The 27,066-nt window shown below is 40.1% G+C and overlaps 3 protein-coding genes across 7 annotated transcripts; 2 read left to right on the forward strand and 1 right to left on the reverse strand.

The window, feature by feature from the left end:
* Positions 1-4: 4 nt before the first annotated feature.
* On the reverse strand, positions 5-5,798 carry tchp (trichoplein, keratin filament binding). 4 transcript variants are annotated; one of them, XM_082555122.1, is made up of 13 exons: positions 5,746-5,798; positions 4,375-4,569; positions 3,403-3,613; positions 3,258-3,314; positions 2,838-2,906; positions 2,334-2,507; positions 2,124-2,236; positions 1,960-2,026; positions 1,696-1,868; positions 1,523-1,604; positions 1,239-1,424; positions 677-820; positions 5-587 (listed from the first exon to the last, which is right to left on the reverse strand). In XM_082555122.1, exons 1-13 carry the CDS (start codon positions 5,781-5,783, stop codon positions 555-557), a joined length of 1,542 nt encoding a protein of 513 aa, XP_082411248.1. In that variant the 5' UTR covers positions 5,784-5,798; the 3' UTR covers positions 5-554. The 4 variants fall into 4 exon arrangements, with proteins under 4 accessions (XP_082411248.1, XP_082411250.1, XP_082411249.1 ...); XM_082555124.1 differs by lacking the exon at positions 5,746-5,798 and adding an exon at positions 4,942-5,088; XM_082555123.1 differs by lacking the exon at positions 5,746-5,798 and adding an exon at positions 4,929-5,088.
* On the forward strand, positions 5,711-10,894 carry gltpa (glycolipid transfer protein a). Of its 2 annotated transcripts, none has more exons than XM_082555125.1 (6): positions 5,711-5,821; positions 6,210-6,337; positions 8,473-8,531; positions 8,603-8,736; positions 9,298-9,448; positions 9,551-10,894. In XM_082555125.1, exons 2-6 carry the CDS (start codon positions 6,235-6,237, stop codon positions 9,731-9,733), a joined length of 630 nt encoding a protein of 209 aa, XP_082411251.1. In that variant the 5' UTR covers positions 5,711-5,821; positions 6,210-6,234; the 3' UTR covers positions 9,734-10,894. The 2 variants fall into 2 exon arrangements, with proteins under 2 accessions (XP_082411251.1, XP_082411252.1); XM_082555126.1 differs by having other exon boundaries at positions 8,612-8,736.
* A 2,601-nt stretch (positions 10,895-13,495) lies between these two features.
* trpv4 (transient receptor potential cation channel, subfamily V, member 4) lies at positions 13,496-26,998 on the forward strand. The gene is made up of 17 exons (XM_082555204.1): positions 13,496-13,903; positions 15,145-15,225; positions 15,957-16,405; positions 16,980-17,155; positions 17,794-17,946; positions 18,410-18,550; positions 19,981-20,279; positions 20,368-20,547; positions 20,763-20,921; positions 21,576-21,668; positions 21,807-21,880; positions 22,244-22,409; positions 22,496-22,562; positions 22,773-23,077; positions 25,192-25,319; positions 25,413-25,534; positions 25,639-26,998. Exons 2-17 carry the CDS (start codon positions 15,217-15,219, stop codon positions 25,737-25,739), a joined length of 2,622 nt encoding a protein of 873 aa, XP_082411330.1. The 5' UTR covers positions 13,496-13,903; positions 15,145-15,216; the 3' UTR covers positions 25,740-26,998.
* Positions 26,999-27,066: the final 68 nt, after the last annotated feature.

Raw genomic sequence — 27,066 nt, forward strand, 5'->3', positions numbered from 1 at the left:
ATGATTTGATTGCAACAGCTTTAATACACACAGAATAGAAAATTTATAGACATTCAAGAGCTCTAAGAGCAGAGACGAATCGATTCGAGTCCAACAAATAGAAATTAAATCAGTATGGCATGACAGGAGGCACATGTGGCCTACTTTTCTTTTCTTTTTCTTTTTTTACGTTTTATCCTTTCAAAGGACAAAGTTTTCTTTTGGCTGTTAAAAAACACTAATGTACAACAAAAGTCAAATTCCACTGCAGGCCTGCTTCCACAGGATGTGTTCAAAGACTGCAATGGGTGAGAGCTTTTATTTTAACTTTAACATTGGACGTTTTTGTCCTGAATTTGGACGGAGAGTTTCTTTGTGCATCTGTCACTTTGAAATCATTTGACAACACATAATGCTTCATGCTCAGTGTTGACCAACAGTGTAATTACTGTGACAAATGGCCTTTAAGTCTTCATAGGGCTGTTTTAAAAAGCATGAAATATCCTTTAAGGCTAATTCCTAACAGAAAAAATACAACAGCTCATGTTCGGCTTCACTTCAGTCTGGCAGGTCTCTCATGTCCAGGCTGATCGTGGCCTGCTGTGAATCTGAAAGAGATGGTTTCAAGCATATTTTAATATTAAAGAGCAATTTTAAGCTTGGAATCATGAATACGGCTGCCTCACTCTTCTTTCACCTTGTCCTGGTATCCTTTCTTGGCGATCCTCTGCATCTCAAGCCTCAGCTCCTCTTCTTGGATTCGAAGGGCTTCCCGTTCTTCCTCTTCCTCCTGTTCTTTCCTACACCGCTCCTCCCACTGCGCCTCTTGTTGCTGCTCCACCTACATAACATGAAAACAAACAACTTCACATATGATTTCTTATTTAACCTCCTAAGACCAAACTCTTTCATGGCATGCAATTTTAATTTCTCTTTGATATTTGGGCTGATTGGGACCTGATGAATGTAAAAACAAAGATTTACCAGATTTTTTTTTTTTTTACCTTTTTTTGTTTCTAAGAAAAATGAGAGCCACAAATGAGGATATTCGTATAAAATTTCGATCGAACAGTAGCAGTATAATGTCCTCGTAAGTAGATATCAAGGCCCTTGTAGAGCAAAATTGAGTATTTTGGTCTTAATAACCCAAAATGTGATGTCCACATATGTGGACGCCAGGTCCTAGGAGGTTAATGCATAGTTGGGGAAATAAACCTGAGAACCCCCTCCCATAAAAAACAAAATAAAAAGTATCCAACCTGAGCATTTATCTCTTGCATCCGCGCTGTCCTTCGGCCCTCTTCTTGCTCCTTTTCCCGACGTCTGAATTTCCTCTCCCACTCAAGCTCCTTGATAAGCTCTTCTCGTCTCTTTAGAGATTCCTCCTGAGCCTCACGGTTCTTCTGTATTTTCAGCTCTATCTGCTGCTGTCTCTCCACAAGCACCTTATCAAAAAAGACAGGAAAAACCCAAAACAGGACAACTTTTATTTGAACTCACATCTTTAAGCTTTACTTCAAGTTTTACTCCAAGAGAAATTTACCTCATGCATGAGCCGTTCTCTGGCTTTCCTCTCTTTCTCCCACTGAACTTCTCGTTTCTCCCAAACATGCTGAGCTTCTTCCCTACGAACAAATGGGATGCATTGATTTGTATTCACAGAGCCGCACGTGCGCCTTTCTGGAGAGTTGAGGCTTACTAAATCTTGGCGCTCACCTGTGTAAGACTTCAAACTCAGCTTCCCTCTCACGCTCCAGTTGCAGCTGCTCTTCAATCACACGTTTCATCCAGGCTGCATCAGCGACAGCTCTTTCCCTTCTTGCAGTCTCCAGCCTCCTGTCCTCCTCCTCTCCTTCAAGCAAGGCTGCCAGGATCTTACGATCGGCCTCCTGGTGTCGTAAAAAGGATTTCAAAGAAAAGGTCTGGGGAAGTTATCTGGATGATCACACAGTAAAATCTGCAGGTAAAAAAAGTATTTACCAGTTCTTCCTGCACTTGCTGGGCTCTTCTTCTCAGCTGAGCTCGATACTGACGGATCAAGAAACGCCTAGTGCAACATGAATCCCATATGTAAAGTACCTCAGTAGATTGAAATATCATACCACTCTTTTTGTTTGGTCATCTGGAGAATAAGCTTCACATACCCGATCTCAAACTTCTTCCTCTGTTCCTCCGCCTTCCTCCTGTCCTCCTCTATCTTCTCCAGCTCCCACTGCTGCAACAGTAGAGCCTCTTGCTCCTTTTTCAGACGAGTGGCCTGTAAGAGAAAAATAAAAAATAATCTTGTTTACAAAAAAAAAAGCCTGCAAAGGTGGTTTTGCACAGAAGAAATTGTTTGCTGATGCTCTGAATACCTCTTCTTCTCTCAGCTTCAGTTCTTCCATCTGCTTGCGTAGCTCCTCCCCTCTCCTACGCTCCTCGTCTTTCCTTTTCTCCTCCGCTTGTTTGATCCTCTCCAGAGCTTCTCTTCTGGTCCTCTCGTACTCGTTTTCAAAGCGTCTCGTCTCCTCCTGGTACGCCACTTCTTTCTGCATGTTTGACAAGCTGGGTCACTTACAGTAAGTGTCAAAGCTTTCTTAATTATGCACCACCTTTGAGGGGCTGACCAGAGTAGGTTGCGGCCGTGATACTGTGCTCACAGAGTACACGAACACTGTTCAATTAAAAATAGATGTGTTACATAAAAACTTGGCCACATAAAAAGATAATGACTTGTGGGTCATATGTGTCAACACCGGCCTGAGAAGGGCTATACTATGAAGTACTGAAGCAACTTCTTCAATACTGGCTATCAAAGTTATTAAAACACTGAAATGAACATAACTGACTTTGTCTGGTGCCTGGAATGATCCACCTACCTGTTTCTTCTCAGATATCTGCTCCTGCCATTGGCTGACAATGTGATCTTTATGTAATCCTGACTCCAGCTGCAGACAGATTGAAAGAGTGAGTTGTGACAAAGCTGAGACAGAGATACTGATGACCTTGACCCTGGGTGGAAGGGATACCAGAACATTTCTTTTTCTTAAGTCAACACTGGAATCAGGTTAACAGAAAGTCATGGAATATCTGCATCACAGGCCATATAGGTTTCCAGATCAAATGGATGTCTTGACAAAAAGTGTCTGTTTCCTCTACTTGGTGAACTCTCTAGACGTATGGGGTGGTCACTAGATTCCTGAAGCCGTCAAACACTTCATCAGTGGTAACACCTCGAGGTCTGAGGTATGGGGCTCGGCAACTTGTCACATTTGCATCAATAGTTTAAACTTGCCTACCTTTCTCAGCTCTTGGTTGTTTCTCTTCCAGTGCTCCCTCAGCAGCTCCTGTGCAAGCTAGGCATGACAAAAAAAATGAACGGGGATTGCAAACTTACATGGCACAACACTGTGGTGAATATTTATGGGGCAATATTCCACCAACTTTCTTTCTTCTGTCTTCTCTTGCCGTGCGAAGCTCTTCACTTTTTTGCACCAACTGACTTGCCAACGTGCTCCTGTCGGGCACCATCTCTCGGAGCTCTGCCTCAAGTTGGTTTTGCTCCTCTTGCAGCATTACCCTGAGTCGATTCCTGCGCTGCTCCAAGCTGGCTTTCTTTTCTTCCTTCAGTCTGTCTTTATGGTATGCTGACATACTGAAAACAAAAAGAAGAAAAATGCTTGGGTAAAAAAATTAAATAAATACTAGCATTTTTGTCAACTGATGACAAAGAGCAACACAGTAAATATAATAACATAAGGCTATTTATCTATTTTTTAAACTAATTTATACAGACAAACAAATATGACATACATACATATATATATGTTGTTACACAGATTTAAAGGAAGATACACTATGGTATACTCACAATACAACAAACAACTTAACACTACTTCTCTTAGCATACCAGCATATTCTAATAGGCCAAAGAAATTCATGAAAACATTTATTTATTGTAATTTCAGTATTTATGGTATTTCCAGGATGTTCCTGGCTTTACCACATTGGATTCCTGTAGGTTTTAGATTTTAAGATTTTTCTGCTCCCAGCCTGAGATGAGACCAATCTGGCTGTTGTAAAATCGAGACTTCAACATAAAGGTTAGCCTAGTTTTGCCATAGGTAGGGAGTAGTGTCAAGTACTATCACTTTTTTTATAACACAAAACTTATATATGACATGGCGTGATTACTTACAGAGCCATCTCCGAGGGCAATAAAGGAGAAACAGGATGATAATGCTGGAGTACGTTATGGCAATCATGTAAAATTAATGACAAGAAAATGAAAGGAGGATACAAAAATAAAATCACCAAATATAAAGCAATGTGTAGTTATTTAGTTGGATTGCTTCAATATTTGTGTAACGTTTCGGAGACCGTGTGAGTGAGAGCATCTATGCTGGAGGAAGTTACCTCTGCTGGTAGGATTGACGGGAGCTCCACACCGTCTGTTTCTGGCTGCGGATGCTCTGCTCTCTGAAGTACTGAGCATGCAGCTCCCACTGCTGCCGCCACCGGGCCTCCTGCTCCCGCTGCCGGGCCAGCTGGTCGGCCAAGACCCGAGATCGACTGGGCACACGGGTCGAAAGTGTCGGCAGAGCCATGAACCTGAACAGTTAGCACAAATGAAAGCTTGATATTAAATTTGCTAAAAATAACAGTGCAGACATAGTTTCATTAGGGCATGTAGCCAGTCAGTATGCACGAATGCAGACATCACAAGTCAAAGGTCTCTTGGCCCCATCATATATTCACTAATGCTGCTTTTTTAAAGTAACTAGTTACTTAACAAATACTGACGCCGAAGACAGCTCAATATCTCCACTGTTATAGGTGATCTGCCCATGAAAAAATTATAATTTCATGGCCATAAAGAAAACAATAAGAACAAAAGACTACCAGCTCCAACTACCCGTCTGCACTCGGATATAAGGAGCGTTTAGCTACACCGATAGCAGCCACTTTACCTCTCGGTGCTACCTTGGATTGCCTCCCCTTGGCTTTTAATAAAAAAAAAATCGACGTTTTGCTTTCAAACAAGGAAAGCTCAAATTTACTCACTACAGCTTTCCTTAGTTACCGATACATACACTTCCTAGTTACTCATACGCTACGGGATGAAGTGAAGGTCAAATTTAGTTAGCGGCGGAAAACGCGAAACGCATAATTGGAAGTTTGTTTCCGCCACTGAATTTTCTTTGTCTTTGTCGTCGTCGATAAGTCATGATTTTATGTGATTATCTCTTCGGTCAGTGTGTTGAAATTTTGTAACTTTCCTTTAAATTTTCATTAGATATGATTCGACACATCTATCTGATACTACCACTAATACTATTACTACCACTGATATTAATAATATTAATATTAATTAGAACTTACATGAAACTAATAATTAACAATAAGAACTAGCAAACCTACTCTGCAAACTAAACTATATTTAACACAAAATGTTAAAACTAAAAAGGACTAAAATAAAATAATCTACGTAAAATACCAAACTGCGGAGTTCATGTGTGATACTATTTTGTCTGTCTCTTACAGTAAGATATTACATAGTTGTTATATGCTTGCACGAATCCCGGGATAACTATAACTAACTAACAGATAAACAGATAAATTAAGTGGAACCAAAGAGCGATATTCCACCAGACTCCATTAGTTGGCAGCAAAGCAGCACATGCGATTAAACGCAGAGGAAGACCAGTGTCAGCTGATGGAGCACATCAGGTGCTGTTTACTCTGGACTTGTTTCTTCTGTCTGGTACCGTTTATCCGCCCTCTTACCCCGGCAGGTGGCGATGGCCCGGACCTATCACTAACATGTCGATCACATGAGCTCCTCTGCAGCCAGGAGTTCAGTGTAGGTGACTTCCATGTGTGTGTAAGAGAGAGAAAGAGAGATGTGTGTGTGTGTGTGTGTGTGTGTGTGTGTGTGTGTGTGTGTGTGTGTGAATAGATCTGTCTGTGTGTGTGTGTGTGTGTGTGTGTGTGCGTGTGTGTGTGTGTGTGTGTGTGTGTGTAAGGGTGAGAAAGAGAGAAAGAGAGAGGTTTCTCTATGTGTGTGTGTGAGAGAGAGATTTATCTGTGTGTGTGTGTGTGTGTGTGTGTGTGTGTGTGTGAATAGAGAGAGAGATGTCGCTCTCTCTTTCTCTCTCTCTCTCTCTCTCTCTCTCTCTGTGTGTTCTCCTCCTCCTATCACTGTGAAGCTGCAGTGGAGGACTGACAGCCTGTTGCTATCATTTCAACAGTTAGGAGTGTATCCGGACTAAAGAGATGGCTCTGCTAATGGAGCACCAATTCAGACAGCTGCCAGCTGACAGACAAGTGGAAACAAGACCGTTTCTGGAAGCTGTGTCATACCTTCCACCATTCTTTGGTAAGTGAAGTTTCCACAGTGTAACACAGGGGAGACTACATTAATGGGACTGCAAATGAAGTTGTGAATTTTAAAAATAGATGACAGCAGGGAAAATGTATAGTTGTGGTGCTTTATGATTAACCTCTCAAAGGCTTCCAGATTAATGCCACGGACCGATCGTGCTTTATACTTCCAGGACTGTTAAACTGGTCCAGTAGGCACAAAATGTGCAGTTTACGTTAAAATTACCACCCATGCAATGGACGTGTTTTTTTCCACTGCTGTGAATCTTCATTTGGAATTTGTCTGATTATTAAACACTGAACTTGTGGTGAGGATAAATCTGTCACAACACTTCCATCTCGTTTAACAAAACGATGTTGCTCTTCCTAATGATAATCTTTTCTGGATCGTGTTTCTCTCCACCAACCTGTCCACAATCCTTTAGCATGCATAATTTACTCCACTGGCCTGGATTTTAAGTTGTGAAAATTGATTAGTACGGTGTTGAGTTCCCCATGCCCATTCACCGGTGCCGCAGTGCGCCAGGGCATCTTTGTGCGGCTTCATTCTCTATTAATATGCCAAAGTCCCTCCATTGAATTTGCCACGTGAAACCCTTGAGATGAACCAAGTCTGATGTCGATATTAGGCTCTTTCCTCCTTGTCACCATTATTCTTCCTGACCCAGAAATTTTTGAGCCAACTTTCCTACAGGCCATTACCATCCCGCACACTCATAGTACATTCACACAGGTGTCTGAAACTCTCTTCCCTAATTAGTGTCCTAATAGACTTCACTCCACTGGCACGTTCACTCTCCTGTTAGTCTTGTTTCAACACACCAGTGTATTTTATTTTTATTTATATCTAAATAGAGACTTGTTATTTAACCTGTAGTAGTAAAAGTTAGTAGTAAAATGTCATCATGGCTTTGCCTCAAATCATTCTGAGTCATTTCAATTAGTAAGTTTTACTTTATGCTTGTTATTAGTAATAAATAATTAGTAGATAAATAATTAGTTTCAGAAGTCCAATATTTAGTACATAAACCTTTTCCCCGTGGAGTGTATGGAAATTAAAGGGATCTGAAACATTAAATGATGCCATTAGTGTTGTGGCGATGCATTACACTGCATTGCACAATAGAAAAGGCTTAGTCATGGGTAGTTTCCAGTAACAGCTCAAGAGCTAAAGGCTGTCTGTTGTGTTAGCAGGTCAGCCATGAACCATGGGAGGTCCGCACTCGAGATGTCTTGTTGTTCATTATTACTATTCACTCAGCATCGCCTAATTAACAGATACCAAATGAAAACAGTGTTATGTGTCTGATACTCGCTGTCCAACAGCAGATTTTTGTCACCGCAGACATTTTGACCTGTCACTGGTGGGAAAACAAAGGAAAAACACTTTCTTAACGAATGTTCACTAAACAATCCTGCACTTTATTTATTTATAATCATAGTTGTAGAGTCAATGCTCACCTGTCACCCTACAACATACCTGCCGTGCAGCACTGATGCAGGGTGCGGTCAGAGGTTACACAGGCTTAAAACTTTTAACCAGAGGGTGCAAAAAAACCACTGGCAGTTTGCACATGCTTTTTCCATCATTTTACTAAAGCTATATCATTATTCACGAGGGGTCGCCACAGCACACAGCTCTATTTATTTGATTTGGTAGTTTTCAGTTCTTTTAAAAACCAGATGCCTGATGCAACTCCAAAGGGATTTGTGTCTGCTTTCAGAAACAAATCAGGGACGAATGTGTAAACCACTTAGATTTTTAAAGACATTACTGTTCAACAGTCTACAAGTACGGACAGGTCAAATAGCAAACATGGGATTAAGCTCTTGGGATTCCATTGTAATCTTGAAGGACAGCTATAATTAAAAAAATCTAACTTCTAAAGGGGTTGTGAGATTGTTCGTAAGTCCCCACAGATGATCCTGTGCATTCAAACTGGAGTTTAAGTCAAGTTTAATACAGATTCAAATTGAGCTTTTGTGTTAATTAGTAGGAGATGTTGATTACTTCCAAAGAGAATGTTCATCATCTCATATGAGCTCCGTAGTTTTTGTTCACATGTGTGGGGAAATAAGTTTTGACTTCTTTAATTGCGAGTCACAGCCTGTGTAAATATTCCTCCTCAGACTGCCTCGGCTCTACTATTTTCGCACCGATCAAGGCTGACATATCGGGTAACATCACAGTAAGTATGCCCCTTGACTTCTACATTGCTAATGGATGATACAATGATACAATAACTGTTTTATTTAACAGAAAATCAAGTCTGTTTATGATAGCAACCCCGGACGGTTCAAGACTCTCCAGCAGATTTTGGAGGCAGAGAAGGACATGCATGGAGGAGAATGGCCCAAAGTTGGAGCAACTTTGGCACTTATGTGGCTAAAAAGGTGTGAGAAACTCTACATTTTAGACCAGGGGTGTCAAACATAAGGCCCAGGGGCCAGAATCAGCCCAGCAAAGACTCCAAGTAGGCCCGGTGGACAATTTTCTAAAACATGAAGGAGGGCATATATTTTAAACTTTTAACTATATTTTAAAATGTTGTTTTAAAAATACTTTCAACTATCAATTTGACATCTTTTCCTGCTGATAAAGAATCCCCAACAGCCATTCATACCACGGCAAAAGTTCTGCTAGCACTCTGAGCCCAGAGTGCTAGCAGAACTTTTTCTGTAATTTTACACATTTATCATTATAAAAACTGAGATTTTCTATTGAAACAACACTTCTTCATCTTTTATTAATATATCTTAGGGACTGACTGTGTAGTTAAAAGTCCTTACATTGACAGAAAGTGGAGTTTCACTCTTCTGTCAATGCCACTTAATGTGGCCATCGATGTAAAATGAGTTTGACATCCCTGTTTTAGACTGTTGTGCTGCACTTGCTTCGTCAAGCTGAGAAAAGTCCTCGTCCATAATCACTGTGCATGTCTTCTTGTCCAAAAGGGGTCTAAAATTCATCCAAGTTTTCCTTCAGAGCCTGGTGGACGGTGAAAAGGACGAGAACAATCCAAACCTTATCCGAGTCAATGTCACCAAAGCCTATGAAATAGCACTTAAAAGATATCACGGCTGGTTTGTGCAACAACTGTTCAAGGTGCATTCAAAGTAGCTACAAAAATTTTCTTTATACAATAAATGTGTCATAAGCTCATTAGACGCGTAGGCTTGTGAGTAAAATCTGTGCTTGTTCTTATAGGCGGCTCTTTTTGCTGCTCCGTATAAGTCCGATTTCCTGAGAGCCCTCTCCAAGGGTCGGGATGTCAAGGAAGAGGACTGCTTGGAAAAAATCAGAAAATTTCTCATCAACTTCTCTGCAACTGTTGATGCTATATACGACATGTACAATAAGATGAATGCTGATCTAGACTACACAGTGTGAATGCAGGACTTCCCTGCGTTTTCCTCAGTGGGAGTGATGTAATCATTAAGTCGTTTATGTTCAGCAGCTCTGCAGTCCGCATGTTTAAAAGACAGCTCACTGTGACAGAGCATAATATTCACTTCCGGCTTTGCTGGTGAATCTTTTCCTCAATCTTATTTGATTCTGGGACGAGAAATCCAAATATAGCTATAAAGTAAATATTGTTTTTACATAACAATTGCATTTCTTTACTCTGTGTTTGAACATTCGTGTTGCATTCAGGTTTTAAATTATTGTTGGGTGTTTATATCTATTCTTATGAGTACTCAGTACACAGAAATGTGTTAGAACTATACAAAGTTAACTTAACCAGACAGGACCAAGACGTTAATGTGTGGGATATCTGATGCTGACATATTTAATCAGCCTGTAACAAGTCATCACAAAATATAAGATTAATTATGAATTAGAAAGTTTCTAATCACACGGAGGAAACAATATAAACTGGGAAACGGTTTAATTTTGCCATTATAATGGGACTGTCATAGTGTCATGCTACCTTTAAGCAATATCTCTCTAACACAGGGCTCTATGGTAGTTACACTGAAGTGACTACAGAGAGAGAAGAATCCATATGTTTCAGCTTATCCACCAAACACTGTCTGTGATTGGAGTTAAACTTAATCATTACCTGCACTACAACCAGCAATCACTATCATGACTTCCAGTATTTAGGGCTCCTCTCTCTATTCCTGCTCTACATGAACATTCTCTATTGCACACACCTGTTTGTGCCTTAAGCTGGAGGTGCAGCTCATTTAAGCGACTGTGTCAGCTTTTCTGTGTTTGATTGTTTTTATTGTTTTATACGTCCGTCACTATTAAAGGCAAAGTCTGCCTAACATATACTTAGCTGCTATGCTAAGTTGTGCTGTCTTTCTAAAGCAGTGCTTCATCAATGTTTCTCATTCTAAAGGTGCTTTTTACCCTTTAAGCATAATTTTAAAAAGCTTTTTCATTCCAGTTTTTGACATCTCTAAAGGAGTAATTTCAAGTAAATGTCAAATGATTGATGAGTGTGGTGTGTCTTCTTGCATTATGTTGCAGTGTGTGTACTGTACAAGAAAACGAATATTGTTCTTTCATATTATGTATTAAAAAAATGACAATTTGTGTGATTATCAGTGAAATTATTTGTCTTCTTTAATTTGTTCCCTATCATTGTGTAATTAATGTGTGTAATTAATGTGTGTAATTAATGTGTGTAATTAATGTGTATTGTTCAACCCCCATTTCTTTATATTTTGCTTCTAAGAAGCCAGACTTTCTTGTCATTTTTTAAAAGGAGGCCTTGAGCAATAGTTCTCCATGCTTTCAGAAGGTCTTTCAAAGTTTCTCTTTAACCATTGGCTGATTTTTCACTCATTTTCAGTCCAGTCCTTGCACCGTATCATTTTCAAAGGAGTGCTTTTGTTTGCTAAACCACTTAACACTGACCTATGACCTATTTATGCATAAAAAAGACACCCGACACAAGGGATGAGCCAGTGTTGTCGCTCCACCTAAAAGACAACTTGGGAAAGAAACTATCTTAAATTCTATCTTTAGGAACTTGTCTACTACCAGCCTGTCACAAAACATATAATTTCTCCCTATTTCTTTAGCTGAATTGCTGAAAAATGCCAACGCTAACACAGTTTGATAGGCATGAAATAGTATTTTTGCACCAATAAGGTGATCTCAGTGGAAGGGTGGCTGTCAAATAGGCATTGTTAAGGAAGAGAAACAGAGACCCAAAATTACACAAGAACTGGAATGAAAATCAGTGGCAACAGGTTTCATGGAGTGACGAATCTAAATGTGACATTTTTAGTTACAGTAACAGAATCAACTTACTTGGATTTCCTCACCGGGATTTTTTTTTAACATGGATTAAGATACAGGGAAGCTTGGCTTTCCAGGTCATGTTGAAGAAAAAGATGGCCATTCCAAATGCTGACTTTCAAACTCATTAGAATTTTATAACCTCAGTTTTTTGCCTTATATACTGTGTTTCCACGTTTAATGTTTATACTAAATCGCTGCACTTGTTTCCAATTTTTCTAGCAAAATATAAAAGAAATGAAGGGTGGCTCAAATTTTGTACTATACTAGTAATGAAATACTTTTTGATAGTAATCTTCTCTGTGACCACCAACGACAGTTTTGTTTGTCAATATTTTTACAATAAGACATCTCTATTTTTACAGCAATCTCAGTGCTTGGGCTAACCTTAAATGCTAAAGCTTTTTTACATTATGTGGGGGTCAGTGATAAACTATACACAGTGAAGCAGCTTTAAAAGCAGTAAATCACAACATCAAAAGAAGTGGCTCTTTGTTTTGATAACTGCTCAGACATTCTTGTTCTTTTGTATAGCGCCTCATGTTCCTTTTATTGGTCTTGCCACACCCTCCTCATAGGAATTGAGTAAACTCTTCTCCGCTCCATTGTGCGAGTTTGAAGAGTGGAATAGAGTGTCAGAATCTGACAAACTGCTGCTGTGTGAAGGTATGTTGTTTCAGCAGTGCATTCATGTGTTTTTGGCACAGAAAACCAGGTTAACAATTAACTTAACTTTCAATCTCTGCTTTGGTTTAGCATAAAATTAGATGCCTTCAAAATAAAATGAAAATTCCAGAATAGTGTGGTGCAAAAGAAAACAAGTGCAGTGATTTATTGAACTGTGTGCAAATATTCATGGAAATACAGCATATAAGGCAAAAAGCAGACTTTGCACAATTCTATCAAATTTACATTTTTCATCATTGACATGCTGAAAATTGAAGCTGTTGCCAATCAGATGCTTTCCAGATGGTTTTGCAGGGTGGATCAAAGTCTGACTGCACTTTTTTGCTTTCATAATTCATCAGTTTTGACAAGATTACAACATCCCGGCCTGAAACGCACCAAGTTTTTCTGTGTTTTACAGATGGGTGTAGACACTGTTGCACCTCTCTCCCCTGACCTCCTCTGTACATTCTGACAACGATGATTTGAACCAAAAATTTCACATTGAAATTCAGTACTCCATAAGTCCTACCCAGTCCAGTTCTTGTATGATTTGGCATACCTTAGCCTTTTTCTCCCTCTTTCCCTTCCATAAGAATGGTTTCTTGACAGCCACCCTTTCACTGAGACCACCTTGTTAATGCAAAAATACTATTTTGTGCCTGTCAAACTGTGTTATCTTGACATTTTCAATAGATTCAGCTGAGTAAATCAGCACAAATTATATGTTTTGTGACAGGCTGCTATTAACAAAGAGACTAAAGATAGAATTTAAAATAGTTTCTTTCCTAAGCTGTCAAACAAAACACTGGTTGATCCCTTGAGTTAGGTGTCTTTTTATGCATGGAAGGGTCATAGGTCAGTGTTAAGTGGCTTAACAAACAAAAAGCATACTGTACCTGTGAAAATGATATGGTGCAAGGACTGGACTCAAAAAGCATCCAATGTCCAAAGAATTTTTTTAAAAAGACTTTCAGAAAGCCTGGAGAACTATTGCTCAAAACTACTTTTAAAAAATGACATGAATTCTGGCTCCATTCTTTATATTTTTGCTCACTGTAACCAAAATATAAAGAATGACTCCTGACTTTTGCACAGTAATGTTGATATGACAGAATGAGAGGTACTGTAGACATAAAACAAACAAACAAGGAAACAGATAACGTCAGCTCGGAACTGTTGTTTATGGCGGTACAAGAAGAGGAGAAAATTCCTGGTGCACCATAGTGGCTTGTAATGGCATGTAAATTGTGCTCAGGTGTCTTTGTAATTCCAGGAAAAATCCGGAGACTTCAGTGAAGTCAGCCTCGAGCGGCATTGGAGTCAACACCTGGCGGCCACACGTGGTACTTCACCTCAAAACTTCCGTGTTGGCTCCTGCTTTGAGGCAAGGATGTGGTCACTTTGTCCCACCCAAAGTTTGTGAAAGCGGCCGTTGTTCTGTGAGACTTTAGGGCAACTGTTTTAGGTAATTCACTTTCATCTGGATGCCTGGAGTTGCATTAAAGCAGAAGATGCATTCAAGGAGCGCACAGTAGATCAGAGAAAACACGTCCAAACGTTCTATGGGATAAAGTTACGGAGCAGGCTGTAAACATTTCTAAGAAAATGAAAACTGGATTTACTGGTTAGAGGAAGGTAAGGAATATGCCATACTCTTTAACGGCTTCTTCTGCTAAAGAAATTAAAAAATATATATATTTTACTGTATCTGTGTTAGCTGAATAATTAATGAGAGTTGCGCACAAACTTTTTTTTTTATAATAATACCTTAGTATAGAAAAAGTGATATGAATTTGTATGTTCATTATTCTTCTTATTAGTTTTCATCATAATTTATTTTTAACGTCGTTTTTGTGCTTTTAAAAATATAAAAATATTTTCCCGTGTTCTTTTATTTTCTCACTTATGAATAAATATAAAAGAGATGTTTGTATTTTTTACGCTATTATCTTTCGAACTCTTAAAATGTATTTCAACTAACGACTTACTCAAAATCATAATTCTAATCTTGTTCTTTTGCTTGCTCTTCTTTCCTGCGCTCGTTTGGCACAGTCGTCACGCTCTGTGGCTCTGGATAATGTCACGTTAGCTCTGGCAAAGCAGGAAATCCCACATCCCTGAGGGGACCCTCAGTGTCACTCACACTGAGAAACTTTTAAAAGTGAATTTCTACTTCTGGACCCCATTAATGGATGATATGAGCCTTGGATCAACTTGATGTTTTATGATCCCATCCTATCACTAAACCCTTAGTAAAGCAGTCTTTGCTCTTCGTGTTTCAGTCTTCTAATAATCAGGGGCAGCCTTTTGTTATGCCTGTCTTTTTACCATCAAATGCCCACTGAGGTGTAAAGGCATGATAATCCAGTGTGTCAAAAGGGGCTGTGAGTCATTTCTCCTGCTTCAGTGGGACCCCAGGTTTCTTGTTTGTATTGCTTCTTTTACAGCAGAGTTTGGCTTAGATTGGTTGGCTGTCTTGAGCAAATTCATAAAGACCTGTTTTTTTTTTTTTAAGTCCATGCTGCACAAAGTGTGAGAGTATGCTGCAGCTGTACTGTGTGTGTGCATGTGTTTTGCATAGAGATACTATAATATACGCATCTGTAATAGGAAAACATTCAGAGCATTCATTTACTAAATGTCCCGTGTTAAACAGGAAGGTGGTGTGATTCTGCCTTCTAGAGAAAACACGCTCAACCGACCAATGGGAGTCAAGACTCGTACTGATGTTGGCATTGCTCCTTTTTTAAAGTTTTCCATACATTCCTCCTCTAAACACAGACACTCTTGTTGTATCACTAGGGACATACCGATGTTTCGTCTGTACTCTTGTGCCACTGTTTCACTTGATGCTTACTTTTCTTTGCTCTGCACAGCGCCCACATGCTTCAGCATCATTTCCAGTTTCCCCCCGAAGAGGAATTTGGCACATCATTGTGATAAAAGGGATGAATGAGGTACAGAGCACTCCTAAATGCATGATGTTAAATCTACTTTACGCTTTAAATGTGGATTTCAAGTGCCACTGTGGTAATTGCAGTCTTAATACATCTTCTCTTTAGTCAGAATAATGTGTTGCTGAGTGCAGTTTGCTCATCATATTGTCTAATGTTAAAAGCACTGCTGTGCAGTGTTAAATAAAACTGGCATATTACAGTTTAATTTAACCCTGCACAGCAAATGCCATATAAAGTATTTAATCTGGGTTTTTTTTTAATGTATTGATCAGTATCTTGGGATTTTTACCAACTTGTTTTTTAAAATTGCATGTCTAATACCATTTCATACAGACAGCATATAAATGGGAGTCACTGACGCCTTTCTAAGGCTTTTACCCTTCAGCAAGCAGCTTTGCGATGGTGACCACTGGAGACTGTGCTTGTGTCTTATATCCTCCTTCCTAATGTGACCTCAGAAAATGGTCAGGTCCACTATAATTAAATACAGCTCAGCTCTCTCTCTTGTAATAGTAAGCAAGAGCTTGAAATAAAATAATAGTAATAATGAAATGACCAAAGATCCTTATCAAATATTCTAGCTGGGACTTTCTTTATTAATATATTAGAAAAAGTTATTTTTCTACATAAATAAACAGATTTAATATTTATCTTTTTGTTTTAAACAAGACCTTTGTGACATTTAAAGAACCTGCTGCTTCCTCACAATATTTTTATCATTTGTATTCCAGGGGCGATCTGCTATCTTCAAAAGGCGGCACCTTGCCTTGCCCAAGGCCAACACCATCAGCTCTGAACCAACCAGAGACACTCTCTCGGTGGATTTGGGAGACAGTGAGGCTGCTCAGCCTGAGGGTGATGGAGCCTTCCCTTTATCTGAGCTCTCACACCTGTTCGAGAGCCAGGATGGATCCCCAGCAACTCAGGACTCGAGTCAGGAGTCAATTCTGGAGCCGGCCCAGCCGGGCCACCCCGCAGACAGCAGACAGTACCTACGGATGAAGTTCCACGGTGCTTTCAAGAAGGGCATATCCAACCCGATGGACCTCCTGGAATCCACCATATATGAGTCAAATGTGGTTCCTGCTCCCAAGAAAGCACCCATGGACTCACTCTTTGACTATGGCACCTACGGAAGCTCAAGCAACCAGAAGAGACGCAGAAAGAAGCTCCCAAGAGGGTGAGAGAAAAGATCTAAGCTGTTCTCAAACTGCAACATTTGTGTGCTTCCAGGAAACATGGAAAATGATTCAAATGATTCAAACATCTCGCCTTAGGCGTTTACCTTTCTGTCGTTAAAATATACTGGATTTTTATCCGTGGACAAAAGGGCTAGTTTGGAAAAGTTTTGTCATTAAAAACAAAATCCTCCCACATTGGCCACTCTGCAGACAGAGGTGTGCCACATGAAGTGGTGCAGTTTGAACACATAGAGACGCACTGTGTGTGAAGCACAGTCCCTAAAAGCCAACAGAGAGCATGTTGTTGTTTCCCCTGCAGCCACTGAGGTAATATTAAGGCTGCTGTCTGTTCCTGGCTGCCCTACCTGCCCCATACGCACAGAGGTCTATTTATTGGAGCAGTGAAGGCTGTTTGATTGCTTATATAGTTTGTAAGTAAAAAAAAAAATCTTAATGTTCTATCAGTGAAATATTAAAAATTCACTGGTTCACAGGGAGTTCCTGCTCTTGTTGGATCATCAGTTCAGTTGGAACATGTAACGCAACGTAAATCCTGTTTCTGTGTCATCTCAGTAAAACAGAGGCATCCTGTGACGAGAGCCAGAGCTCTGATCCTCCAAAAGTCGTGAAAGTATTCAACCGCTGGCTTCTCTTCGACTGTGTGTCACGTGGAGACCCCGCGGAACTCGAGGGCCTGTTGCAGTACCTGCAAAGTAACAACAAGAGGTTAACCGATGAGGAATTCAGAGGTACGTTTTAAGATGCAGTTGATTCATATTTGTTTCCTACTCTTTCTAATGTTTTTGGGGGTTTTTTAAGTTTTGTCAGCTCTGCGCTCAGCTTTGTCCTCCGGCTCCTTTGACCTTTTGCACTTCCTCGCCTCTCCCTGTCTCTATCTGGTTTTGACTCTGACAATATTAAGAGGAAAAGGTGGAATGACGTTAGAGTCTTTGTGTGACCCAGTGCAAAGCTTCCTGTGTGTGTCTGAGGAGCTTTATGTCAGGCAGCACAGAGAAATCACAGCAAACTGTGGCCTCTGTGAGAGAGTTTAAATAGTGCTTTATTTTTAGGCTCAGAATCTCATAATAGCTTGTTTAAAAGGGCTTGTTTGACCCCTGTCTTTAACAGCCTGTTACTGTAAATCCCAAATACTGATTTATTTCCCAAAACTTGGGCTAATTTATCGTGTACATGTTCTGGGGTGTACTACAGCACATCTGATAGGATTGGGGTAGCCTTGGATGCTGGAGGCCTAAAGGGGTATTGGAAGCTTTTGTATCACACTTAGATTAGATTAAATAAAGAAATAAAATCCCTTTCTAAACAAAATATGTCTGGATTAAAGTCTTTTCTTTTTCTTTTTGGTAAACTTTTTTCTTTCTACCAGAGCCATACACAGGTAAGACATGTCTGCCAAAAGCTTTGATGAACCTTTATGGCCGTCAGAACAACACCATCCCAGTGCTGGTGGACATAGCAGAGAAGAATGGGAGTCTCAGAGAGTTCATAAATACGCCCTTCAGGGACGTCTACTACAGAGGTATGAAAATAATCCCAAAACGACCACATGCAGTTGCAGAAAATGCATTTGTGCTTTAAATTAATGTGAATTTTGCGGTTAGTATATAGGGCTGCTGTCCCTTCTTCTTGCCCTGAGTTACAGCTGGCAGGGGAAAATGTGTTTATAGTTAATATGTTTGCAATGTCTTGGAACCCTGAATTGTCCAGACACCATTTGTTTGGCTTTCACTCCTTACACTGTTAGCTGTGAGACAGTAGCACCTTGTGACAAAAAATGAGTTGTTAGGTCACTCAGTGTAACCTCTGAGCTTTTACTCCTTTTTGCACTTTTGGGAAATATTGTAGAAGACAGTTACTAAAACTTTGAGCTCCTGAAAACCTGTCCACAAACCCAACCCTTACTCCACATTGATTTAATTAACACAAAGCAGTGGTATGACATAACGTAATATTTCTTCTGCTGGGTTCGGTGGCGTTCTCAGGCCAGACAGCGCTCCACATTGCCATCGAACGACGCTGTAAGCAGTATGTGAAGCTGCTGGTGGAAAAGGGAGCTGACGTTCATGCCCAGGCGAGGGGACGCTTCTTCCAGCCCAAAGACGAGGGTGGTTACTTCTACTTTGGTAAAGACCTTTGTAAGCACATAAAAACTTATGTGCTTCTGTTTTTCTACTTTTAGCGCACCTATTCCCAGTCCCAGTCAGCCACACATACAGAGTCCTGGAAATGCATATAATCTTTATATAATTGGGAGGTTTGTTTGAGGTTTGTATGACTTCACCGGTCACATTTTCAATTTCCACTCTCACTGCTTTGCTCATAAGCGGTTATTCAGCTTTTTTACAATGCAGAATTCACATCAGCGCAACGCAGGAGCTGCCAAGATCAAGTAGTTAACGCATGGAGTATTTTTCTGGCAAATAAACAGCTGTTTCCATGGAGAAATGAAGTGACATTTTGGCAGAGCCAATACACTCAGGGTACTGCTGTGGTCCAGCGGTGAGCTCCACCTTTACCTCTACCCAGATTTTTTTTGACATATTGAGGAGCTTTCATTAGTCACGCTCTGAAAACACATGAAAAGACGAACCTTATGTCAGCTGTTCAAGGACTGCATCCAGTGAAAGGTGTCTGTGTCCTGCATTTGAGAAATGTAAACATCCTCTGCTGGTGCAAAGCACCTCATTGACCTGCTAACAGCAGTAGGGGAACTACATCAGAGCCGGTAAAGTAAACCCAACACTGCCCTCTGCTGGGTAATGTTCAGATTTTACTAAGGGACAGCATATAACAGGTTTGACATCAGCTGTGTGAAGTACCCAGAAAAAAATGTCTTTATATACATGTTATCATTTTTAATTGCAATCGAACAATATAAATGATGCACATTGTTTTTCTCCTAAAACGTCAAAAGACAAGTAGATTTGCTACATTATGGGCTCTATTTTTACTTTTATTTAAAAATTTTATTGTATTTTTTACCCAAACCAAATTTAAAAATTGTCTGTATGGTCACAATCGAGCATCACACTCCTTACTCATCAAACAGGGGATGATTTCTATTTGCACTTAGCATGGCTGTCATTCCCAAATCCCAGCGTGTCCGGGCACAGTGTGAGTAATTTGCTGCGGAGCTTTGCAGTGAGGTGTACAGGAACCTGGCAGGGCTGATGGCTAATGGGATTTAGACTCACGCTAACACTCTGCATGCACCCGTGCAAATCCATGAAGAGGAGCATTTCTATGCGGGGTGACAAAGTAATCTGTCACCCATGGCAACGGCTCATTTTCAGCAGCTGCTTTTGGCACTCTGGCCCCATTGCGCCCCTCCCTCAAACAACTGCTAATTGTGCTGTTTTCATAGGGGGGATTTAAGTCAGATCTTTGATCCATGTTTTGTATGCTTTGCAGGGACATACAGACACCAGCTACAGTTCCTAATTAACCCTCCTGTTGGTTTGCTTATTTTTAATCTGAAATGCAGCTTTCCTAATAATCTCCTGTGATTTCAGAATTAAGTGAACACACACACACTCTCTGTCTGTTTGCCCAGGTGAGCTGCCTCTCTCTCTGGCTGCCTGCACGAACCAGCCTGACATAGTGCACTACCTGACGGAGAATCCACACAAGAAAGCTGACCTGCGACGCCAGGATTCACGTGGAAACACGGTGCTGCACGCGCTGGTGCACATTGCAGACAACACCAAGGACAACACGCGTTTCCTCACAAAGATGTACGACCTGCTGCTAATCAAGACTGCCAAGCTTTACCCAGACTGCAACCTGGAGACAGTGCCGAACAATGATGGCATGTCGCCTCTCATGATGGCTGCCAGATTGGGCAAGATAGGGGTAGATAAAATGTTTTAAGCATCATTTTCACTTATTATAGAAAGTCCAGATCAAAGATGCTTAGGCCACCTTGTTCATGTTCCTCCAGATTTTTCAACACATTATCCGACGTGAGATCAAAGACGAGGAAGTTCGTCATCTGTCCCGTAAGTTTAAGGACTGGGCCTATGGTCCAGTGTACTCCTCCCTCTATGATCTCTCTTCACTGGATACATGTGGCGAGGAGCCATCTGTGCTGGAAATCCTTGTCTACACCAGTCACAATGAGGTAAACAAAGACAGTATTTTCTTAGTTTTTTTCTTTCAAAACTTGAAATTAAGGTTTTTGAGCCCACCGTTTGATTATTAAAACATCTAAACTAAGCATAAAAAATACACGGGAAACCTGGCACATTGTATACATATACAAATATCAGGATTTATTTATGTTTTTATGTTTTCATCACATCTATTAGCATCATGTTTTTGGTCCTCTGTTGTCAGAACCGCCATGAGATGCTGGCAGTGGAGCCCATCAATGAGCTGTTGAGGGCCAAATGGAAAAGGTTTGCTGCTGTCACTTTTTACATCAGTGTGTTCTCCTACCTCATCACCATGATCATATTCACCCTGGTGGCTTATTACCAACCAACAGATGGAAAGGTAGGTGTGAAATGACTGAAAATGACTTTTCAAGACACCACTTGAATATTTTCATTTATCATTGCAGGGATTTAATTTTATGTTCTGTCTCATGTATAAAATACAATGTATCCTCTGCTATAGCAGCAATTTTATGTCCCATATTTGCTCAGTTCTGCACTAACAGGAGTTCAGTGCTCTACATTATAAGAATATTTACTTTTTTGGGGGTGCGGGGGATCTGCTTCCCTGCCAAGAGGCAGATAAGGAGATTGATGGCATTCTCATATCTTTACAATAAATATTAAGCTACAGGCAGCTGACAGTTATCTTTATTTAGCATAAGCAGGAGGGAAACAGTGAGCATACCTCTATCCAAACTTTGAAATGTGAAACTCCAGAGTAAAATGTGACAAATTGAAATCTTACGGGGGATTACATGCTAATACTAAACTAAGATAAAAGCTGCAGGCTTGGGGTTTATTCTGATAGATATAAGATTGATAGCAATCTTCTCATCCAACTCTCAGCGAGGAAGTGAAGCCACATAGGCCTCCAAAAAGATAAACTAATCCTTTAATTTTTGGTCATAGTCACTTTTTTCCTTATAAACATTCTGCATATGATGCTTTTCTTGTGTGTTTTGCTAAGATGTTCAGATGTTCTTCCTTCCAGCCTCCATACCCACGTACCACATCGTCTGACTACTGGCGGATGGCCGGGGAGATTGTCACACTGGCATCAGGAATCTTCTTCTTCCTCACAAATGTTAGTGTGTGCCCTCCGACCTCTTGTTATATTCTGACCATCGCTTGGTTGATGCTTTCTCCCAGTCTCTTTCAGCCTGTTCAGCAGTGTTGTTGTCACTGTGGAAATATTTCTCTCACTTTTTTTTTCTTTTTGCAGATTAAGGACCTCTTCCTAAAAAAGTGCCCTGGGGTGAAGTCTTTATTTATTGATGGATCCTTTCAACTGCTGTAGTAAGTCTCCATCCTCTGTACTCACAGGCTCTGATCCTCACCTCCGCTATATCGTTTGCTGGCTTTTACCCGAGGCAAATTTCGCATCCTTTTAATTGAGTCATCTAATTAATTTGTCAGCCTCCTCGCTGGCATGTTTTATATTTTAAATCTTTAGTTAAACCCATGATCCAAACACAGAGCAGAGGATGTCGAGCATCCTCTCTGAACTGTGTTGATTTAGATCATTAGCCGTGATGTATACATTCTGTTAAAATGCCAAATGCCAGCAGTCGTATCTTCCTGCCATCATCCCTACTTCAGTATTACACAATTCACCAGTGATACTGGTTTACTGACAAAGTTATTCTCTGTCCTCTCTAGCTTCATCTACTCTGTATTGATCATAGTCACAGCTGCTCTCTACCTGTCTGGCATTAAGGCCTACGTCTCTGTCATGGTGTTTGCACTCGCCCTGGGCTGGATGAACACACTTTACTTCACCAGGGGCCTGAAGCTCACGGGCACCTACAGCATCATGATACAAAAGGTTAGACTGTGAAAATGGACAGCTAATTAAAAAAATGCAAGACATCCAAAGGCTTGTGTGTGTCTTAACATTTGTTTTCTTCTTAGATTCTTATCAAGGACCTTTTCAGGTTTCTGCTGGTGTATGTGCTCTTCATGATCGGTTTTGCATCAGGTAAGCTACTGGGACAACAGCACCTTGAAAAAAATTATACAATCGTCACACTTTTAGTAACTGCTTTCAATCCTTATGATAATCACACATTCTGCTGGCTGTAGCATCATATTTATAATAATCAGACTGGTAGAACTTGCCTCTCAGGTTAATGTTCATGTAAGTGCTCACAGACTCTTAGCCAACCTGCCTTTTGTTTCCATCCCACAGCCTTGGTATCTCTGCTGACAGTGTGCCCAGTGTGTAACGGTAGTTGTCCAACCGACCAAACAACCTACCCTGCATGCAGGGACAATAACACTTTCAGCACTTTCCTTCTGGACCTCTTCAAGCTCACCATTGGGATGGGAGACCTGGACATGATCTACAGTGCACAGGATCCAGTCGTCTTTCTCATCCTGTTAGTTACTTACATCATTCTCACCTTCGTGCTGCTACTCAACATGTTGATCGCTTTGATGGGGGAGACAGTGGGTCAGGTCTCCAAGGAGAGCAAAAAAATCTGGAAGCTTCAGGTGAGTCAGTTGTTTGTGGAAGCCGACGAAAAACGAGGCTCATTTAAACATATAATTTAAATGGAAAAGAAATGAAAGCCTTATAACTGCCAGCAGGGGGCGACGCTTCTGCTAGCATAAACGAGTTTGATTACATAGAAGCCAATGAGAAAATAAACTTCCTGCACTCTGGATTTTTGACTTTCCTAACACATTTGTGGTCTCAGTGTCTACTGACAAGTTTTATTTTAAAGAGCATGATGATTATTTAAAATTATAGAACCATAACTTACTGTAATACAAAGCACCTCTGTCTGTGTCTTTCTTCTTTTTATTTTGTCTGCCCGCTCCTCCTACATGATCAACCAGACTTGAGCACAGGTGCATCTTAGGCCCCTGAAGGTTCTTATCTAACTCAGCTATTAGCACAGCATCATGTTGCCCAGTATCTGCCTAGCAACAGACTAAAATGCTTTCATTTCCCCCGTTTTTTTTTTATTTCTTTCTGTTTGGACTACTGTAGCTCACTTTATGTGGGGGTCAGTCAGTCGTTGCTCTCACGTCTGCAGCTGGTTCAAAATCCCGCAGCACAACTCATAACAGGAACTTGTAAAAGAGAACACGTAACAAAGTACTGAGATCCAGGAGGAAGCTCAGAGCCTTTTCTATTGTTGCTCCTAAATTATGGAAAAACTTGCCCTTGCACATTAGAGCGGCCCCTTCACTGTCCACTTTTAAAACATGTCTTAAAACCCATTTTTATTCTTTGGCTTTTGACCGTAGTGAGACTTAGTTGTTTTTTTTGTTTGTTTTTTTAAATTAAACCGTTTATTAACTAACTAGTTAATTATTTTACCTTTTTTCTTCTTTAATTTGGCTTTTATTTTTATCTAATGTAATTGTATTATTTAGTAATTTAGTACAGCACTTTGTGTCAGCTGTGGTTGTTTTTAAAGTGCTTTATAAATAAAGATGATGATGATGATAAAATAACCTGTTTTAGCATTTAGGCACCTATAACACCTTATATGACCATTGTATCATTTTTCATTTCACCAAACTAATGTCATATTTAAATCCAGAAAATGGTGTATATTATTACACCATCACTTTACTTGGCAACCACCTAGCAACAAGCTCACACCTGTTTTTTGGCTTTAATGTACCTACAACACTTGATGAAAGCACTGAATCGTATTAAATTCACACAGTAACGTCTCATTCATATCCAGAGAAGTTGAATTATACATGCATAACAACCACCTAACAACGGCCTAAAATGACCCATGTTTAGTGTATGAACACCTGCCACCCGTATTTGGTTACTTTCCTCGTTGTGATTAAACATATCAGTATGCCAACAGCACAAACGGATAAAACGACACGGTAGCATGGGCATACACTGGTGGAGTCAAACAGATGACAGAGTTCAGAATATGACTATGTTGTGATTAAGAGGGCTGCAGCATCCCTCAAACGTGTCAGTGAGATCAGGCTGCAGTTCATCCTGTGGAAATCTTCAGTTTGTGAAGCATATAGTTGCCAAAGATTTATTCTCTAGACATAATGATAATAACATGTACAAATTTTTTATGGCAAACTATCAAGAACTTCTTGATATTTATTTATACATAAAACAGGGACAATAGATATTAACATTGCTTTAAACAAAAATGCAGCTGATGCAGGAGTTCACTAGTTTGCAGACCTTGTCCCTGGTTAGACACAATATGTCAATACAAATATAACTCAAAAAGCAGCAAATAATAATAATATTGATAATAATAACAGACAGCATCTACTACAAGTAAATCCAGCATTTAAGAACAATTAACAGTGATAGAAGACCCATTTCTGGGATCCCAAATGTACTTTTTTTAGGCTATAATTTTACCTTTACTTTAAAACTTATGAGATCAGTTCATGTTGTTATTTTTGGTGGCAAAGTGCTCCAAATCTGTGAGTATTTAACTGTAAACGAGCACTGACAAAATGTTGTGTTATATTTCCCTAATTTACAACCACCAGTAATTAAGCTGCCCTTGTGGTTACAGCTTTACTGCTGAATTTCAAAATCTGCTTTGTTATGATAGTTTCTGTTTACTTCAAATATTTTTCATAATTTGTACTCCCAGTGGGCAACGACTATCTTGGACATCGAGCGCTCGTTCCCGGTCTGTCTTCGCAAGTCTTTTCGAGTTGGAGAGATGGTGACGGTGGGGAAGAACTATGATGGCACATCTGATCGGCGCTGGTGTTTCAGGTGATCTGTCTGATTCGTAATCTGTGCCACTCAACAGCGCCGGCGCTACAACTAAGAAATCTCATTGCTAATGGGGTCCTTTTATGTAATCAGGGTGGACGAGGTTAACTGGTGTCACTGGAATCAGAACCTGGCGATAATTAACGAGGATCCGGGAAAGAGTGATACCATCCAAGCCAACGGGTTGCAGCAGGGCGTTAGAGCTTTGAGGAGAGGTGAGAGATTCTCGTTGCATTCTCGTGGTTAAATAAAAAGACAGATACAATGTACACTCATCTGGACCACACATTCATTTAATCTTCCTTGTTATCGGCCTTAGATCGCTGGTCCACAGTGGTCCCGCGGGCGGTGGAGTTGAGCAAAGGCTCTCAGTCTCATGATCTCGCGGTGGAGATGGAGCTGCTGTCACCCAGGCACTGATTCCCGCAGATGATGAGTGCTGTCCTTGTGATGAGGAGACAGCAGAAAGCCATCAGCATCAGTGAAATCACTCTGCAGGGAACGATTTGGCCAATAAGTGTACTAATTTGCACGCGTCTCCTGTGCCTTTTGTTCAGAAAAGCTGTCGCGAATATAAAAGCAGCACACTCTGTGTAACAGGACAGACGACATGCAGAGACACTGGATAAAGAATTGCCGAGTTAAAGACATTAAATGCTGTTAGAAACTAACCCTGAGACCAAAAAAGGATAACAAAAAATGTGTTTTGTAAGCAGGGAGCTGTAATTTGTTTTGTACTTGTCACATAAGAATGGAAAATCTCAAAAAAATGTACTGTACCTCCACTTTTCAGACATCAGTGTCAGAATACTCAGGGATATAAGAAAGCGAGAATATTTCAGCATTTACAGTGCCATATACTTTCGAAAACACAATCGTAGCAGGCTAGCAGAAGCATAATTACAATATTATTGCATTTTTTGTGATAGTAATAAAACTTTGCACCTATATTTACAATAAGAGATACTTCTTTATGAAAACATATCAATAAATATTTATAGACTTATAGAATAGAACTTTTTCACTTTTAATTTTCTTACTGTGTTTTGCAAAGTCCTCCCCCGTGTGTTCTTAATTACGCTCCACATGCTGATTTAAATGTTCATTTTCTAAAGTGTAGGGGAGCAGTGTCTGCAAAGAGGACACATCTATTATAGAAAGTCTATTTCTTTCCATTTTTATATGATATTAATTAAATAGTTTCCAAACTTTGACAATCTCAGGCTAGGAATTCCAGCTTAGGCAGACACAGCCGTCATTTGGACTGAAACACTATTTACATTATTACACGTATACAGAGACATTATTCTGAACATGGTGGGCATGATGAGCAGGTTATAGTTGTCAAGCAAGTATGCAAATGGAAGACAATAGCCTTCCGTGTTCTTTTGCAGCTGGGGTATTTGCATAATCAACTCTCAGTCCCTCCATTATGTACTTCCCCTTATTTGCTGCAGTGTTTTCATTGCAATTGGCTCCTTGCCCTATATAGCTTGTTTTTAAAAACACTGCTTGTTTGTGTTACTGCATTACACAACAGCTGATGGGCTGTACATTTCATTTTCACTTATTCATTACTGTTAAAAGTCACATTATGTTTACATTTCCAATCTATGACTGTTCATTTTTATACTGTTTGTACGTTGCTGCACAGAACAGTAAACACTGACTGTGTTTTATATGTTGTTTGTCTTTTGGGTGCTTTTTCTACAGAAAATACTTTCCAGTTAGGTTTTGAATGATTAAA

The sequence above is a fragment of the Aulonocara stuartgranti genome (genome assembly GCF_965226115.1).
Source record: "Aulonocara stuartgranti genome assembly, chromosome: 12".
In the NCBI taxonomy this organism is placed as follows: domain Eukaryota; kingdom Metazoa; phylum Chordata; class Actinopteri; order Cichliformes; family Cichlidae; genus Aulonocara; species Aulonocara stuartgranti.